The 20,232-nt window shown below is 27.1% G+C and overlaps 1 protein-coding gene across 1 annotated transcript in view; it reads right to left on the bottom strand.

Annotated features, from left to right (window-relative positions):
* Window positions 1–6,157: 6,157 nt before the first annotated feature.
* The window catches only part of LOC119674589 (putative phospholipase B-like lamina ancestor), a 39,048-nt gene continuing 24,973 nt past the window's right edge, over window positions 6,158–20,232 (bottom strand). The window contains exons 2-5 of the mRNA XM_038085736.1: window positions 19,977–20,030; window positions 9,371–10,285; window positions 8,252–8,368; window positions 6,158–7,867 (exon numbers count right to left, since the gene is read on the bottom strand). Coding sequence (XP_037941664.1) covers window positions 6,262–7,867; window positions 8,252–8,368; window positions 9,371–9,528 — 1,881 coding nt within the window. The 5' untranslated portion in view covers window positions 9,529–10,285; window positions 19,977–20,030 and the 3' untranslated portion in view covers window positions 6,158–6,261. The remainder of the gene's footprint in view (window positions 7,868–8,251; window positions 8,369–9,370; window positions 10,286–19,976; window positions 20,031–20,232) is intronic.

The raw sequence follows: 20,232 nt of genomic DNA, 5'->3' as shown, positions 1-20,232 counted from the left end.
GACGTACGTACATACATCCCTGTCTATTATTAAAGTGTAACCGTTATATTTGTGGTAATTATTTCTATACACACTAACTATAGGTATGTACGTCTGTATGCACAGTGTGTTATAAATGATATAAAGCCGATTAATAATGAATATATGGAGCATATAACATAAAAGTTGATTTTATTATTGTTATTATTTTGGACTTTTCGCATAATTAAAATGTCTCATAAAATGTACGTAGAAAAAATTTCATAAAATTTTTACTGCGCTAAATAAACGTTGCGAGGACGTATTAACGCAATGACTTTCAGAGTTTGATTTATGGAATGATTTTCTTTCCAACTTATTCAGTAAGTATAGTTCCAGTGTAATGCATTTCGTTGTTGCTTTGTTAATTGGGCTATTTTGTGCTTACCAAGTAGTTAACCATACTTAATCGGAAAGGTTCCCAAGACCTTTTTATACATTTAATTGATTGACCTGATTCATGTGTATTAAATTACAAATAATGATAATAATTATGGAATAGCTGCTGCATTCTACTCATTATTATTGAAATAACTTTATAAATTTTCCATTAAATTTATAAAAATCAAAATTTATAAAAATGAAAATTAATAAAATCAAACATAACAGAAAAACTATTTTTAATTAAATAAAGGGTAATTAGAACAAAAAAAAATATTATTAAATTTAGTTCATTAAATATTTTGGCTGTTAGTACAACCAAAATTATAACGATGTAATAAAAAAATTAAGGTACATTGTTTTTAATTTAGAAGATCCTTACTCACTCTTTTTAATCGAATTCATCAAAGTACTTACCTTTAATATAATATATTTATGCTAACGTTTTATTTTTTATTCTTGGAGACAGAACATCCTTCAAATCACAAAGCAATTTTATTCTTACCTCCTCAATCATGTCAAATCAATCATCGTGTAGATTACCTGTCAGTCCCAACAAACACACAGCAACACTTTTTGCAAAACCGTCAATCCTGGCTGACCACCGTTTCACGACTGTTTTCGCTTAACGTTGTCGTAAATGATCAGTCACCACTTTTTATTACCAGCCACCAACCGCTTCAGAAATGGGTCGATTTTGTTGCGATTCAGTTTCTGTTTATATCTAGCCTTAGCCAAATGGTTTCAAATGGTTTTTTGTGCTAACATGACTGTTAGGTCGAACCTGACAATTGCCATAATCGACATTTACGACAATTGGCCTTCCAGTGCGTGATGCGTAGTATATCTTTGACATCTAAATTAACGGAACGGAATCGACGTAATCAAAATTGTGTAGAATCTGCTGTTACATTATTATGAAGATAAACAGGAGGATATATTTATAGCGTAACCAGATCGAACTTATAAACCCGGAATACAGATAACTAAAGCGTTCCGTTAGGTAAATAATGGATTTATTTTTACTACATCTATTATATATTCATTAATAACAAATAATATTGTTAACAATTTGATCTTTATAATGCAACACATAAGAAAATTGAAGAAAACTGTTAATATAGCACGGACTGACGATTTTGACGCCTCCATATGGTAACATTTCATTCGACATTGGTCGATCGTTTTAGAGTCATATCCACACATTCAACTTTCAATTCTGATTATCAAGCATCAAATCTCACCCTAATAATCAGAAAGCATTATTAAACGAATTTTAATATGACGGTGTTTTTCCAAAAACTTGAGTGTTTTTGACAACAAACAAAGTTTCAGTTTTTGAGGCACAAAACACGTTTCAAAATGGTCTGAACTAATCCAAATATAATGGTAACATTATAAGTGAGGTCTCTAATTTACAATTTATAGTTTAATCTATTAATCTGATTTTTATCAGTTGTTATTAATGAACGTCCAGGGCACTTTTTAACTTTAACGTCTGCTGTACCTTCTGTAAATTATTTATATCGCAATTTTAATATATTTTTTTTTTTGCGTGGTCACAGACATTTTTGCACTGGTGACATCTCAGAAATTTTATTACACAAACTTGTAAATATTTCTATTGTTTAAGCATCAATCCCGGGTATGATCCTAACATGTAAATTCACAGTTTCGTAAGGTGATAATTCAAGACCATAATACGAATTCTCAGAATTAAAAAAAAATTTTCATTTCTCGAACCACAAAAGAATTCGAGGCATATGATAAAATTTTGAACCACTTTGGATTCAATATTGAATGGAAATATATAGCATATATGGACAAAAAAGATTCTTTTTAATATATTTTTGGTTTCAATTGATTAATTGCACCAAAGCTGACCTTTATCTGCTATTCGGACCTTTATAAAGTCATAAAGTAATATGTTTTTGTTGCAATATTCCTCAACAATATTGTACATATTTAATCAATCACTTTATCGAACCCTTTATAAATGACATTATTTTTGTTTTAACTTTCATTAAAAATACTATATTTTAACATTAATTATTGACACTTTTCAATATGTCAAATTAGTGCTAAAAATACTCTAACGAAAATGAATAAAAATAGTTGAACAGCAACTCAACTTTATATCTTTATTAAAACTTTAAGTGACTTGAACACTTTAGACAAGAAGGTAAACCGCATATGTGAGGCTTAAATCAAGCCACTCATTGGTTTCATAACTAATTTTGCAAAACATTCAAGCGATTTATTTTATTTTCTAGCGCAGGATATCTCATGACAGAAGCCAACACAATCACCATTACCACCGACGCCACAAAATTTTCATACATTTTGACAGATAAAACGAAAGTCCTTGCGCTAAGCAGATGTGGATGTATTGCAGCATTAAATTGAGTTGGGTAGTCTGGAAGCGTTTAACGTATATTTTTGTTGTTTACTTTATTGGGCTTGAGGACATTGATGTCGTACATTTACTTATAATAAATTATCATCTTCCAACGAAAGTGCACACATACTTTTAAACAAACTATTTCCATTCGCATTCTAATCAACAAATATTTGATTTTCAACGAGGAAATGCATATTTTGAAGCAATTTTCCACAGAAAATTTTTCTTATCTTTTTGATTGATATGTAGAAGAACATAAAATTCTAAATTAGCAGATATAAATAAAATTTATATATATAATTTTATAGTTCAAATAATTTCGTTAATTTATACATATTTTGACATTGTAAAAAATAAAACACGGTTTAATTAAAAGAAGTTTAGGTGATTTAAAACCAATTTCATAATAGAACTTGTGGATAAATATTATCGAGTCATTTATCCTAAATACATTTTTAAGCTATGTAGAAACAATCAGCGCTTTATAGCATAATAATTTTGTTCAAACTAATTACAGGTGATTGAAATTAGTAAATTTTAAATTTATTTTTAATCTCGATCATTTATATAGAAAGGCATAAATTTTTATTTTTAAATATGACATAAAATTCATATCAAACTTTTACAGCACAGAAATATGCTTTCATCATAACCTTATAATATACCTATTCAATATCTAATACGGCGTTTACATTGGCCGAAAATGGCTCATTTTGAATGACTCATTTGAAAGTGTTTACATTCGTTGTATTTCATTCGTTGTCATGGTAACAATTCAAACTGAAATAAAACTACTAAACATTTGTTTATCTTTTTTTGTAAATATGTCAAAACAGCTTTTACAAACTGTCAAAATGCCATGAAGAGCTTTCATTTAGGGTATGTTCAGGATTCCTTTGCGTTTGGAACGTATGTGGAATGCATTCGAACGTCATTCATACAGAATGTGAGAAAATTGCTCATTTTGTGCTTGAAATTTTATATGCAAGAATGAGCCATTCGATACTCATTTTCGATTTTTGACCAAAATGAGCCATTTTCGGCCAATGTAAACGCCGTATTAGTTTGTTATCCAGCTTTCCGGTTGTTCATACATTTATTTAATAATACTAGACTTTAAGCTGACTAATATCGAAACTACTACCTTTCTATGACTAAAACAAGCAGACTCAAAAATGAAAGAGTAGACTTTTTATTAGTATCAAATCAGACTGAAATAATATTAATAAAACATAGGTTCTTGTAGGACTGTAAATTTCTTTCTCAAGATTTAAATTAATAAACTTCAAATATATGATAAATAATGTTTAATATCTATATATATTAAAAGGAAAAATGTATATCTTATTAATATTAGTTTCTTACTCAATGATTATAACTATAATAGTAGTTACTGGGTCTTTGGAAGACAAGGAGTATACTCAAACAGTGAAACATGCTTACAGCTCAGATTAAGTAATAAACAAATACCTGTAGAGCATGAAATTGATTTACAAAAAAACTTTTCCATATAATTTATAAAAACAATTAGCCAAATATTATATATGTTCTCATTATAAATTGCATTTACAGTTTACGAGACAGAAGAACTTCTAAAAACTTACTAAAGTTATCATAAGAAGCTGTACTCCATACGGTCTTTGTTGATAAGCACATACCGTAATATTACGGTCTTGTGAATCTGAAAGCAAAAATTGAAAATGCTATGGTTTTTGTACAAGTTAAAAAGTTCATATCAAATATCGTATACGGTATATCCCATCATAAAAATTTGTTATTTTGGTTGAGTACACCCTGTAAATGAGTTAAAAACATCGAATTGAAATTGAAAATATCTCAACAAAAATGTAAGATTATTAATTTTTTTTTACTACAATGTATATGTATATACATGTCTTCATATATATAAAATTAAATATATGTTTATTAAATAGTTGTCTATTTCCTACATATTCCTTCGAATATTCTTCACTAAGAAACGTTTAGGTCATTCAATCTCTAAAATTGAATTATCATCCGCAATAATTGATCTCAAAGTTATGATATGATAGACTAACAACACGGATACGAGGCTAAACAAATAAGTTGTTTAAAAATCCATCAAATAAGCTTACAAAGGATGTCTCATTATTGACGCAGTTGTAGTATGTGGTAGGCGATTAGAAAGATAAAAATATAAAAGTCTTTCCATTTTTTGGTTCAGCCAAATACCATGAGCTAACATATCCTCAAGAAAGTGATTAACTTGATATAGTATTATTTAAGTTAGAGCAGAGCTGTTACAACTATCTAAGTTAGTTGTTTTTTGTACTGAACTTTTTAAAACCAAATTATTAGATGATTTTTATGCACATAACATATAACTCTTAGTATAGTATAATTCGGTATAAGCATAACAAGTTTTCGACAATAATTACTTAGACAAGTCTGGATATAATTCTAGTGCATTTAAAATACCTTGGTGATTAATAGCAAAGTCAGTAATAACTATATGATATACTATAAATGTTAAAACTTATATCAAATTTTTGGGCAACATATATTCGACTTTTTGTTCTGAAACAAACCAATATATAAGTATGTTTTGAGACAATTTGTATGTTTAAATTTGTCGCAAAATAAAGTTTCCGTGTTGTCTTAGTTTTATTGGTCGAAGTTGAAAAAAAAATAGCAATCCATTTCGCATGCACGCTTTCAGTTGATATACATATATGATATACATATACAGTCGAATCCTGATAAGTCGAAAACGCAACAGCATATTTTACGAATTGGAGGGGTTTTCGAATTATTGCGGTTTTCGATTTATTGCTGTACGAATTAACGCGATTCAACTGTATGTTCTCTCTTTTGTACAAGAGAGTTTTTAAAAACTTGTAAAAAAATTTTGTGCTTACTTTGATCAATTTTTCTATTATTTCGATTTTCCCTACGATTTTTTAACACATTTAAACACAATACTGATTACAAATCATTGTTATATACTTCAATTAAATAAATATAAAATAGCATTTTAATTTTGATAATTGTTTTTATTTAAATTGTTTTACGGTAAATTATTAAAAAAATTTTATGTGGGTAAAAAATTTTCATGTTTATAAAAATTTTTATATATATTCTAAAAGTACATGAATTTTCTAAGGAAGACATTATTTTGAACACATTTAATAATATTAACACTAAATTCGTTTTTGTTTAAAAAAATAGTTGACAATAATTGCACTTTTACCATTAAAATGACACAAAATAATATCTTTTAAAAAATTAAAAAAAATTTCCAAAAATTTCTAAACATTGAATACAATAATTAAAAGCTGACACATGAAACAGATTATTACAAATTTTAAATTATAGTTTTTAAAAGTGATGTACAAATAGTAAAAAAATTTTAAAAAATATTTAAGAAAAACTAAAACTTCTAAAAAGAAATTTGGACAATAGTTCATTTTCACTCAAGCCTACTACCATGCCCATTTCGGCGACACTTTCTCGAAATTCCACTCATTCGGATGACCTTCATGTTCAATACTTAATTTAGACGACATATCTGACCATTTAAAAGGTCCATTTCCAATCCGCTGCATAGCAATGGCTTGCATATCATTTCGCACTGATCTTTTTTCAGTTATCATTTCCAATTCAGCCAATTCGGACGCGTCTTCTATACTAACACTTAAACGATCATCCTTCAAAGATGATGTCACATCACTTTGTTCCTGAACTCTCACTGCAGTATTATCAGCTACATCATTTGATTGCGTACGTTGCACACGTAAAAATATTGGACCAGCAAAAGCATGATAATCACTCATGCCGAGCCTCGCATTATATGAAAACAATTTAAGATCAATGTTACCATAAGCAACCGATTCTTCATCAAGTAAATCGCCACGAAAGCCATTTTTGCGTAAATATTTATCTACAGCCTCAAGATTTGTTAGTTCAGCATTATCAGCGGGAGTAACATCAAAACTGAAATTCTCAGGTGATACACCACTAGCCTCGAGTATGTCTTCAAAATAAGGCACACCATTTGCAAACCAGGTTGTGTTATTATCATAAATAAAATTCTCAGTAACATCTTTCATATGCATTACTCCTGGCAACTGTTCAGCAATCCAAATCAAACCACGGTTTTTGTTATGTCGCTCCAAAATAGCAGCTTCATCAGCAGCGTTAACCGTCAGTGCAGCATCATCATGTTTATCATCTTCTGACAATTTTGTATACAAATCAGTCTCTGGATTAAGTTTGTTAAGGTCAACAGTGACCCATTGTTTGGAACCAGTAATTGGATGTTTTGACATAGCTTTAGCCCAGCTACGACGATGTTGTGCTAAACGGTTTGCGGCCATAACACGTGCAGCCAGTGGCAGAGATTGAGTTATATCGACTGCTTGCCAAAGTTTGATATTTTCATTCTTAATACCAACACCAGCAACAATAGCTTGTACTTGCCTTCCCTTCACTACATAGAAGTCATCTGTTGAGCCCAATATGCCAGGATAGCCAGTAAATGTTATGTCAACACCTGGCACAGTATTTGTGCGCTGATTAGGAGTGAAATGATAACGAAATTTATAACGTTTCTGTATTCTCAGCATAGAGGCATAACTGCCGGCTGTGCTGTGACCAAACAATAGTTTTAGGGCAGGCGAATCATCGGTTTGAAAAATTTTTGTTAGCATTGTTGCACTTGGAAGAAAGAAATTTTTAGTTACTTCCAAAGTATCAGTTGATTGAGTTGCATTTTGTTTCGGTAATACAAAATTTTCATAATAAATTTTAAGGTCTTGTATATCGGCTGCAGAGTTCATTAATAGAATATCGGAGAGTGGAATTTCTTCTTCGAGATCTGAACGTGCTCGCTTCGCACCATTTGCGTAACCGGTTTCTATACCCTCCAATTGATTGAAGTACAAACTAATTTGATGCCAATAGTGGTCATTCTCTCCAAGCTTAGAAGCAAGTTCTTTTTGCTTTACAAAGTTTGCCGAGGTAAGATCGCGTAACCACGTACAAAAGTTTTGAGAGTCTTCATCCCGATCACATGATGATTGAATTGTGCTATAAAGAAAATTGTAAACATTTTCTTTAATTAATAAATAATACATAAATTTGATTTCGAAATAAGATTCTACAAAATTTTAATTTCAAATTGTGAAGAGTCTATGTGTGTTGAAAGATATCACTTTAAAAATGAAAAAAATTAATTTTTTAAATTCATACGTATTTTTGCATGAATTTTTATATCAAGATCTTTAATATTAAACAGATTCATAGCTAAAAAAATGATTGAATCCTGTCAATATTATTAAATTTCTTTTCACTTTGTAGGTGTAAAGAGATAAGTATATTATTGAACAAAGTTTTTCCTTTAATATAGTAAAATCTATGACTTTTATATTGACTGTTTATTATATTTACACTATAAGAATTATTTTTACTTACTTGCGCCATTGATTGTAGATATTGTTCCATGTCAGTGAACCTTCAAGTATACCAGCAGCATACGCTTGTACCCAGTCGGGATATGAACGTTGGGTTTCCACTTCAAGTTGTGCCCAACTGAAATATACAGACAAATTTAAATGGATGCACATTAAATATATTTTCCGAATAAGTTAATATTTTAAATTATAAGTTTTTTGAATTTGTATTTTGATATATTATAGAATTTAAGCTATGGCCTTACTTAATTCACACGCCAAACTCGTTTCTTTTCTAAACAAGGCATATTCTTTCTATGGTCATAATATATACAATATATATAAAAAATTGAAAATCACATTTAAAAATGAAGCATTATAATTTTGACTTTATATAGAGGTTATTCTCTGATTTATATACAAAAGACGATTTGTTGAACTAATAATTAAAAAAAAAATTGTTAAGGGGAATGAACGTAACTTGGAACAAAGATAAGGTATATGATATCAATAAAAACTTTGCTTGAAAGAAAAATTGAAGTAGGTTATTAAATTTATATTAAATTAATTAATTAATTAATAAAATAAAACTTAGAGGCAACAAAAAAACTTTTAAAGATAACTGTACCCGTATGGGGAAATAACCGTAACTTGCTTTTAATCGAACCCAGATAAACGATATCAACGAAAATTTAATCCAAAACAATAAAATGTTTACACAAAAATAGAGGGTTTTGTCTTAAAGACACTTCACCGAAATAGCATATCTTATTTATCTCAAAATATTTCTAATTTTTTTGCTCATTTTGCATATAATATTACCCTACTATCTTGGGAACTATTTGAAATCACTCTTTAAAATAAACTAGCTACTCTTTCTTTAGACCAATACACCACAATACATATGTAGTTATTACCTATATTACATATGTATATCAAATATAACAAATTTTATATCATATTGTATAAAAGACTTTTTTACAATTCAAAAATTATAATCAAACTGCTTGTTATAGACTTTAGATACTAAATAATATGTAATTAAATCAAATAAAAAATTAATTTTGTACAAGCTACGTCTCTTTTAACTACTTTACTATTATATTAAATAGGTTCAACTTAATAACATAATTCAACTTACCCATTTTCAAATATTGAATCCTTATAACAAATTCTAGCTACACCTTGTGGAATGTTGAGAAGATCATTTTGTTGTTTCCAGTATTCGATTTGAAAGCCCACCTTACTCGTCCAAAATGCTGTGGCACAATATGTGCCATCGTATTGTGGACTTTCCATATCACTTATGAAGAATGCGCCAATCACAAGCAGACCAGCACCAATAAGGATGTAAGTCCCTATTCGAGTCTTCTGCCATGATGCGCCAACAACTTTCAATATTGTTCCGGCCGTTTTGAAGCTTTTCACGAATACTCAGAGAAAAAAACAAAATATATATCCTGGCACTATGCACTAAGCCAGTCAAATCGCTCTTTATAGTTATTTTATATATTAGCCAAACTTATATTATCCAAAAATATATTATTTTAGATAATAATTAAGATCAGCGCGTGCAGCGTATGAATGTGCTACGTGGATATTGATGAGCTCGTTGCGTGGAAGAGCTACAACTTTAGCTGAGAATACTGGTACTTGGGCTATGCCGTAGCAAATGGTAGCGGCCACACTCTCTGTTAAAGCGACCGTGTTGGTCATCGGTGATTGTTCTTTTGTTTATTAATTTTAATAACTTTTTTTGTAGATCTTATAGGTTATTAATTTTTTTCCTTGGTTTAGTAATAATTGTATTAAGTACTACACAGACTTTTTGTAGATGAGATAGTTATTATATATTGTATATTGGTGGGTTGTTTGGATGGTAAAATTTGGACGTTGCTGTAGGTTTGTATTTAAATTTTAATAAAATCTTGGAGTAAAATTTTTAATTAATTTATGTTGCTATTAATGTAGTATAAATAAAATTATAGCCAAAGTTTGTAAAATAATTTTGTCTTTTATGAATCGGAGTTAAAATTTTAGTTGTGGTAAAAATTCCCTGGAAATAAAAGAAATGAAATAACTTTAATATAAATATTGATTGTGTAGTAATATAAATTAATCAAATATTATTAATTTCAAGAATTATAAGAAACATATATTGAAGACTATGTATTAAATAAAGGCAACTTTAATTTATTATTATGTTATCAACTAGAAGTAAAAAATATAAAAAAAATATATTTCAAATTTTATAATGTACGCTTATCAATGGTTAGTATATTTTAAATTGTTATTGTTTTTGTTACTAGGTAATTTAATAAAAAAAATTAATATTTTTTTTCTGTTAATTATTTCATTATCTGCTCGACTATAACATTCCATTCATGATCGACAGTAAATAATGATGATTTTTGATTTCGGGAATATATTTTGTACCTGTCGAAATTGTACGTGTGCAAAAGATTGCCACTGATTTTCCAAAAAGTAAATAAAATTTTAACATTTTTCATATATTTTTATTTTCTAAGAAACACTAACATTGTTTATTTATTAAAAATATATTACATATATTTTTTAAAATTTTATTTGATTTAAATTATTTTGCAATTGTTATGGTTTTCATTTGTGTAAACAAATAAAAGTTTTGTTTTCTGCTTTCACATTCTAATGGTTCCTATACAATTCTACTGACGTCATTAATAAAGATCCATCCAACTTATGATGTCATTTTGCAACAATAAAACTGTTTATTTACTACATACCTAAATAATTAAATTAAAATTTTGTTTGAATGCAACAATTAATTTTATATAAAGAATATTTTCTTTGATTATCTGTAGTTTGGCTAAATTCAAATGTTAAAATTGCTTTAAAAAAACAAGTGGCCTTTGTAATATTGACCGAATTGTATCCGTACAAAAGTACATTAGTTTACTTAATTCTTTTGCTTTCCATACGTTAATCTTAAAGATAAACAGAGTGCGACCATGAACTTATTCTATTATACATGAATACCGAAATATTTCAAAATCGGATTAAAATCTAAACATACCAAAGAAATATTTTATCAAAGCATTTGTAAAACTAATAAATTTTATTTAAAGCTTCACTTAACTCAATACTTTATGGTTTAACGTTTTTGTTTAATAAGAATAAATATTTATTATATAAAGTTAATGTTTAAATATTAAAGAATAAACGAAACACATTTAGGATTGACGCAAATTTCTCTCAGTTTTCATATGAAATAGAATTTTACACTGCTATATTATGCAAAGTTATATTACATACACATATATGTATATATTTATAAATGTATGATATATAAACATATTATTATCATATAAATATTTGTCATTATGAGGAAGGAATCTTGGAACTCAAATATCTTTCAACTTTTATATAAAATAGAACATCATATTATTGTATTATGCAATAGTATATTATTCTATAGTATATATATTAAGATATACGATTATATTGTTATAATATACAAACTTCTTATTATTAAAATGGAATATATTTTAATAAAAGTATTTAAGAGAAATTTATATCCTTAATATTAAAGAAATATTTGATAAATTAACAATACTTTAATTTCTAACTTTCTAATCTAATTTAACTTTAAAGTTCAATCAGTCAAGATAGAGAGTAAAGTTATTTTATAAAATCACAAACACTTTGAAGAGCAGCGACGTATAGAACGTCAAAAGACTGCTCTATCAGCAAAAGTTTGCCGCAAAAATACAGGATATAGTTTTGAAAGATCCCCAATTATCCGAAAAAAAATGTTTAGAAGCTCTAAACTTTATATTAGACATAGTAATGAATATTTTATGTCAATTTTTGTCTTTCAAAAAGCTGTGTATCACATCTATTAATCGCATCTATTAAATAGCTAAAAAAAATTCTATACATCGGTCTATATTTTTAGAGAAGAGTTAACTCCTTTTGATCCTGAATCAAAACAAGAGACTAGTATGAACTAGCATAGTACGAACATGATCGAGAGTTTTGACGGGATTGTATCGAGAAATCGGACGAAAAGGAATTAACATTTTTTGAGTAGAAAGTTTGAGTACTTTTTGATAAATTATTTCGAAAGTAACATAACAATGAACTTATATGTATTGCAACGTTTGATATCAAATGTATCCTACTTACACAACTCAAAAACCTTCACTAAATTCAATGAATTGAAGTATGAATTTTTGTAATAACTAGTCTATTCACTAAGAAGTCTAATCACTAAGAAGTCTATTCATTAAATTTAATTCTATCTTATTTCTGGTTTTTCTCACACCTCTGAATGGAGAAAAAAATGGAAAAACGCTTTTGTGAAGACCGATTTTCAACAAACGGATAATTAATATCTGCCTTAGAGTGATATTTTTCAGATTTTCTAAAACCACATTTTAGAGATAACAGCCATGATTTGAACAGTACTTAAATTAAGGTTACTGAAGCTATAGAGGATTACAGTATCATTCATAAATTGAGAAACCTGTTGTTCCATTATTATACTGAGAACTTATTAAGGAATCTTATATATAAAAAAATTAAAAGTTCAAATTTCTAACTTCTCCTTAGAAATGTTTATAAATTTTATTTATATTTTCAAATGCCTCAATTTAGGTAATGACAAGAAAAGTCGGTCTAATCATGTCGACCCTAACGAGCTACGATCATATTATGTTCTTTTAAAAGAAGATTGAAAACTTTCGCTAATACATTCAAGGGACGATATTTAGAATAAAGCTTATTACATGTAACAAATTGCAGTATATATGAGAAATATATAAATACATATTAAATATATAAAAATATATTTCTAACTATAAAGTTAGAATAATGCTTATTACATGTAACAAATTGCAGTATATATAAGAAAGATATAAATACATATTAAATATCTGAAATATATTTCTAGCTATGAAGTTTGTAGAAGTAAAATAATTCTTACACAATATATAAATTGATACATTTATATATACTACCCACCAAATATATGTATATATTCAATATTTGTTGCACTTTTAGTAAACATTTAATTGGCATTAAATTGTTATATATATCTTATATTTTTTATTTTTGAATTTCCGCACTTAAATTGTTTATGTGAAATAAATTTATATTTTCTTTGATTTTAAATTACCTTCAAATGTCTTCTTAAGGGATATTAAAAAAACATATTTGTGTATATTTTTCATTTACAAATTTATTTAATGATGTTCATCAATTCATATATAGTTTTAAATTGTGGTTATTGAACCTAAATATAATTTCCTTCTACATCAAGTACACATTAACCCTTATATTAATAACAGACTTATCTATATGAAACCTTGAATTTATTGTTTATCATTTTTAATTGTGTTATTAAAGTCCACTCATAATTTACGATAAAAGCAAAACCAAATTTTTATTATAAATCCAAATTGGCTGATAATTTTGTTTAGGTTAATAAACTTAAAAAATATGTTCAAATGTATATGAGTGCAATTGTTCCATTTAAATTAATAATGTTTTACAAACTGTTTACAAAATTCAGAATTCGTTATAATTTATTTGAATAAAGTGTGGCTAACATTTTCGGCCAATTCACGAAACGCAATAGAATTTTTTCGCAATCAAATTTATGAATTGTTTAAGAAATAATTAACACTTTTTGGTAAAATTTTTATTATAAACAAAATTCCTGTTTAACACTAATTGGTTTAATACTTAATTTAAGTATTCACACTGTGGCTAATAAAACAGTTTAAAACAATTTATAAATTACATTGTGTATTCAATGTGGCATAAATGGATTTTTATTTTGTAAAATAATAACTAATTGTATTCATTAAGGATTATCTAAATTGAAAATTCAATTATTATGATTTTTCTATAACAAATAAATTAAATCCAAAAAATTCTATAGCAAATAGGACATTTAGACATTTGTCATTTTATCACTTTATCAAATACTAAGTTACCAAAAAACCGAGCAACATTTGAATTCCATAAATATAAGTTATTAAATCACATCACTCAGTAAAAGTATGTTTCCACTGCTTACTGAGTAAGTGTATCTTATTAAGTAAATTTCATTAACCATACAAAGAGCTTCCATTCTTTTTAACTTACTTAAAAATAAAGTAACTAAAATTAAATCAAAAATGTCGAATGCAACCCTTAAAAACAAATTTCCTACAAGGCAAATTACCGAAATTTTGAAATATTTGTCAAATGTACACAGCTGTGCTGTTAACAAACGTATTGAGAAACTGAGTATTTAATAAAATCTTTGTTTTTATTAATTGAATACATGAAAGATTTATAAAATATATATGTATATATATGATTTAGGACGTGTGCGAGTTAGAGTAAGTTGATGTTAAACCAAATGGGAGATTTTTTGGGATTTTTTGCACTGCACACATTCAGCCATTTATCAACACGTACCTAAATTATCGGCACAACTTAGAATTTCCCTCATTTAGAACGCAATTTAGCCTAACTCGCACACGACCTTAATATACTAATTATATATTTAATTTTTTGTGTGAAGTAGTATTGAGTGAAATTTTTCTAAACAAACAGAAGCTCTCTTAAAACTATCAGAGATCTTTCTGACACATAAAAGTTTTTTTTAAGCTATAAGAAGCTTATATCAATGGAAACAAAATCTTAAAGTTAACTAACTAACTTACTAAGTAAGCGGTGGAAACATGGTTTCCGGTCTCGCACATATATGGCAACACTGTTGTATCCTTCAAACAATTCATGTCAAAATTTCAAAATAACTTGATAATTAGTTTACAGATCGCAGTGATTTCGGCTGCCATAGTTTTGAATAAAAAAGAGTTTCATCTGCAGATTTGGAATTATTTTTTAATAAGTAAATATACTACTAAACCTAAAAAGTGACATGATGGGCATTATGAAGACTCTGCAACATGGAGATCAAAAATTATTGACTAATATGCAAAACTTAAACAAATCGCATCAAACACTGATGATACTGAAAGCTGTGATCATCGAAAATTAGTTATTCCGGAAAACAAAAGTCCACAAAATATTATAGAAAAATGATAAAGCAAAATTGCATGAGATAGAAGACATATTAAAGATATCTGAAGATATCAGAAGATAGTTTGTTTACAATTTCACGCGAAAATTTGATATTGAGTGTGTACTGGACTTTTAAAGTCATGAAAAACCCAACAACAAATAAGTTAATGAAATACGCTTCAAATCACCTCCCCAGCACATTTTACTCTTTAGATATGGGCCTCAGCAACTATTGAGGGAAAGAAGATTTCTTTCCACGGAAAAATAATTGGGCTCCAAAGAAAAAGTTGAGGCTTATTTTAGAGCAAAGACAAATCATGTTATAAAAAATGCATTGGAAAATTGGATGAGCGTTAGAATGCATATACGACTCTTAAAGAAGAATGTGTTGAAGAATAAAATCTGGACTTCCAAAACAATAATTGTTTGTCTTAATTAGACTGGAGACTTATTAAGTAATATGTTATCAATTCCATGTCATTATATATTATTATAGTTGTACATTATGAAAAAAATACTGAAAACAGAAGAGACTTCCTAAAATCAGATATTTTTTCATCCCAAAATAACCAATAATATATATACTACATATATACATAAATATTAATATGAATGATATCAAAATTTTAAATATTGAATATAAATTATTTTCGAACAATGGCAGCTGTTTCGAAAACGATTTTTATGACGTTTTTATGTTAATGAAAAATTTTAAATTACTTCCTTTTTATATAAAATCGTATTAAATTATTTGCAAAATAAAGATTAAGGAGCGCCAAACAAAAAAAAAATAATATATATATATTTTTAAAATAATTTTTAATACTATACCACAAAATCATTTTGTTTTTTGTTTTAATTCATTTAAAATCAATTCAAGTAGTGTGGAGATTTTCACGTGTGTTGAACAAAACAAAAATGAATATATAAACAATATTTGATTTGTTATTCTCTAAAGAATTTTAAAATCATTACCCACAATTTTAATGCGGTAATTCTGAAATAAAATTTAAAATTATAAATAAAATATATACGCCATAAATAAAAAAAGATTTCAATTGAAAGTAAATATATACGAAGTTTGTTACAAAAATCTGTAAATTAAAACTGACAGTTCCTGAGGCACTGTTTCTTTCGAAGATACATAGAATAGACACAGCTATTCACAAACAAAATTGCAATTACATGTAAACATTAGTTTTTAAAATGTTTTAAAATAAATTTATTATACATAATATATTCTGATGAAATAAAGATAAAATTAATTACTGAATAAGTGATAATATTATTCATACTATAGCAGGCGAAGCCACGAGAGAACTATGAGTCATTAACCCTAGTTCCTCTAAATCACTGAAATAAGACTTATTGAAAAATAAAATTAATGTATGGCTCTTATTTTAAAGTAAGTAATATAGGAATAGCGGAGTTGAACACATTTCTTTGTGAAGAACTTATTGTTATTATTTTACAAACAAGTTTATTTGATTATTTTCTTTATAAAATTATTTTATAGGTTTTAGTTTTTTAGACGCATTGCAAAAGTTCCTGACTATGCCCATACAAATATACTATTATACAAATGTCTAATCATAATTTTTTTATTACAACATAAAATAAATTTATTTAATAATTTTTTACTTTAGATTTAGAAAAGAACTACCATTGAAAAAGTCACGTCTAATGGAGGAAATAATAAATTCAAGCATATTTAAAATTTCTCTTATTCTATGTGTAGTATGTTCAAACCCTTTTCAACCACTGCGGCATATATTATTGTTAATAATATTGTTAAAAGAAATAATCATCTCAGATTTCAATTATTTTTACATCCTGACTGAATCCTGATTTAATTATCAAATTATTTGTAATGCTGTTAAAATGCACTTTTTTATATGGCCTTGGGTACATATTTACTATATAAACAAAGCCAAATTTTATTATAATTAAAATGAGTGTGATATTTAATATTTTTTGTTAGTTGATTTTAAAAATTTTAAAAAATATGCTTACACTTCTTGATTCTGAAGTCTTGGTTTTTTTTTGTATAAATTAAAATCTAAAATATATTTATTATATATGGTCACATATTTATTCAATAGTTTATTTTGAAGTTTATTTTACTCAAATTAGCATATTTGATGTTATAAAAATTTGACAGAAATAACTTCACAGTATCATAATTTATTCATAATTGAAATGTGTATTTTAGTAGTTAGTACCATTTTTTTTTTTGTCTAAGTCCAACTTATTAAGTTAGTGAGTACTAATTTATTAGTTGGTCTAAGTTAGTGAAACCAAAACTTGACGAAAAATAAAAAAGGGATTTCAGAAGACACTTATACTGCTAAAGGAAAATACCTGCAAGATTGTGGTTTCTATAACCACATTCATGATATTAATTCTGATTTCTGTAGAAATCAGTGGAATGCAATCAGATTTGTATTGACGATAAATAAGAAGAAATAATCACAAACTTTTCATTTGACTGCCTGGTTCTTAAACGATTTGATTTTAAGCTCTCGGAGAGTTCACGAAAGGGTTCATCACTAAGTTTAGATACATTCCACACTTTAATGGGTTTCAAATATATTTTAAGTAAAAACTGCCGTTTAGATATACCCAACTCTAATTAAAAGCAGGGCAAGACGTTTAAATGATTTAATTTTAAGCTCTTGGAGTATTCACGGAAGTGTTTATCACTAAGTTTAAACACATTCCACACTTTAATAGGTTTTAAATATATTTGATACACAATGAAACCGTAGGGTTTAAGCGAGTTAATCAACTAGAGCGACTAACCTAGCTATAAAATCTATTATTAACTATTGACCAATTAGCTAATTAATTAATTAATTAATTAATTAGTATTATTAAAATAAATTAACTATTATCTTATTAGACTTCTTGTTAAAATCACTTTAAATTTTAGTTTTTTCATAGAACAGAAACAAGCAATAGATTGTCTTCCTTTAAGATAAAATATGTAGGTATATCTATTTAACTAAAATTACAATACAATCTACTAACTATATTTTTACTAATAATTTGTTTAATTGGTTTTAGTTTTAGTTATAAGATTTTGTAGTCGAAAGCATTTTTTGGTGGTTTTTTCTGTGCACCGTATATTTCGACTAATATTATATTGAATTTGGCTAATTCGACAATACTTTTTTTATGTTGGACCAGGAATCGTTTTACAATTTCGAGTCTATAAACGAGTTTAAATATCTAGACGTAGTTCTCAGCACAAGTAAAGATGCGACTATTGCAATACAAGATCGTATTCAAACAGCTAACAGAGCATATTTTGCCCATATTAAGCTTATGAAATCAACGTTACTATCAAAGGAACAAAAGTTGCGTATATATAAGACTGTCAATAGACCGGTTCTTACGTACGGCTGCGAAACATGGGTCCTTAAATCCAGCTACAACAATCTGCTACTGAGATTCGAAAGAAAAATACTCACGAAAATATTTGGCCCGGTGTGCTTAGAAGACGGCACATGTTGTATACGATATAACGACGTATTGAATGTCTTGAACGAAGGCCAAACTATAAAACGATACATAAAAGCCTAAAGATTGCGCTGGTATGGACACGTCCTACGAATGAGTAACGAAAGAATGACTAAGAAAATTTTCGAGACAAAGCCAGAGGGGAGTATAAAAAGAGGACGACCGCAACGAAGATGGTTACAATATATAGAAGACAACATATGAATGGTCCATATCCAATATATCACTGATATTCCTTTTTTTATATTGAACCAAAAAATTATTTTCTAAAAAAATAGCTGGTAAACAAATAGTCTATATATTGTTGTTCCTAATAATGTTATAAGCTTTTGTTAAAACAGCTCTCTTCTGTTGAACACCTCCATCAACATAACTTTTAATACAATCACTTATTTAAACATTACTTTTTTAAAACTATTTTATAAAAAGTAAAACTTCTATTACTAATTATTAAAACGATTATTGAGGATACATTAACGCACTTCTATTTTTATTTCTGCTTGTGCTTCTACTGCTAACTAAGACTTTTTCTCTTAAAGATATTTTATTAAATAAATAAATATTATAAAAAAAAATACAATTGATTTATATTTTAACAATTTAATTGATAGTTCGGTATTAGTCTTGTGATGCTATTATTATAAATTGCATCAAACAGTTCAGAACTAATCAAGCTTGATATATACATATACAAGATATATGTAATTTTCGAATATTTCAATAATGTTTATTTATTATTGAAATACTTTGTAGCTTGCAGTAACCATTAACGTTCTAAACAATACATAAAAAAAAGTAATTATACTAATTTGCCTTTTTTACGTTTTTGCGCTATTTTTGCTTTGTTACTAAATCACTTAACAAGTAAGAATAATTATTTTAAATATGAATTTTTTTTACTTATTTAATTGTTTTGTGTATATAAGAAAAGTATTTTAATTGCTGTGCTTACAACCAATTTAAGTACTAGAAATGTTATGTAAATATCGCTGTTATTTATCAAAAAGCAAAAGGAGGAATTTCACTAAATCATGCAAGTTTTTTATTACTCATTTTATAGTTCTTAATTAAATTTAAATTTGTGGTTGAAATTTATATATATTTTAATTAATTGATATTGATTTTAAAATGATTGAATAGCTATTATCATAAAAATTAGTTTATCTTACCTTTTGGTCCCGGGTTCAGGAGTAAATATTTCTACAAGTCACCCCATTGATGTACTAAAAACAAAAAGATATATAAATGTTAAATAAAAGAATAAAATGCAATATTAAGCATTTAAATAAAAGTATCTTAAATACTAGTAAAAAAAACTATTGAGTTTGCGAATTGAGATTTCAAAATGATCTTCTATTAAAGTCACGTTTTTATTTTTTATGTTTATACAGACGTATTCTGTTTTATAATTGTGACTGATAATGA

The sequence above is a fragment of the Teleopsis dalmanni genome, chromosome 1 (assembly GCF_002237135.1).
Source record: "Teleopsis dalmanni isolate 2A chromosome 1, ASM223713v2, whole genome shotgun sequence".
Taxonomy (NCBI): Eukaryota; Metazoa; Arthropoda; class Insecta; order Diptera; family Diopsidae; genus Teleopsis; species Teleopsis dalmanni.
This window is presented reverse-complemented; position numbering and strand designations above follow the sequence as displayed.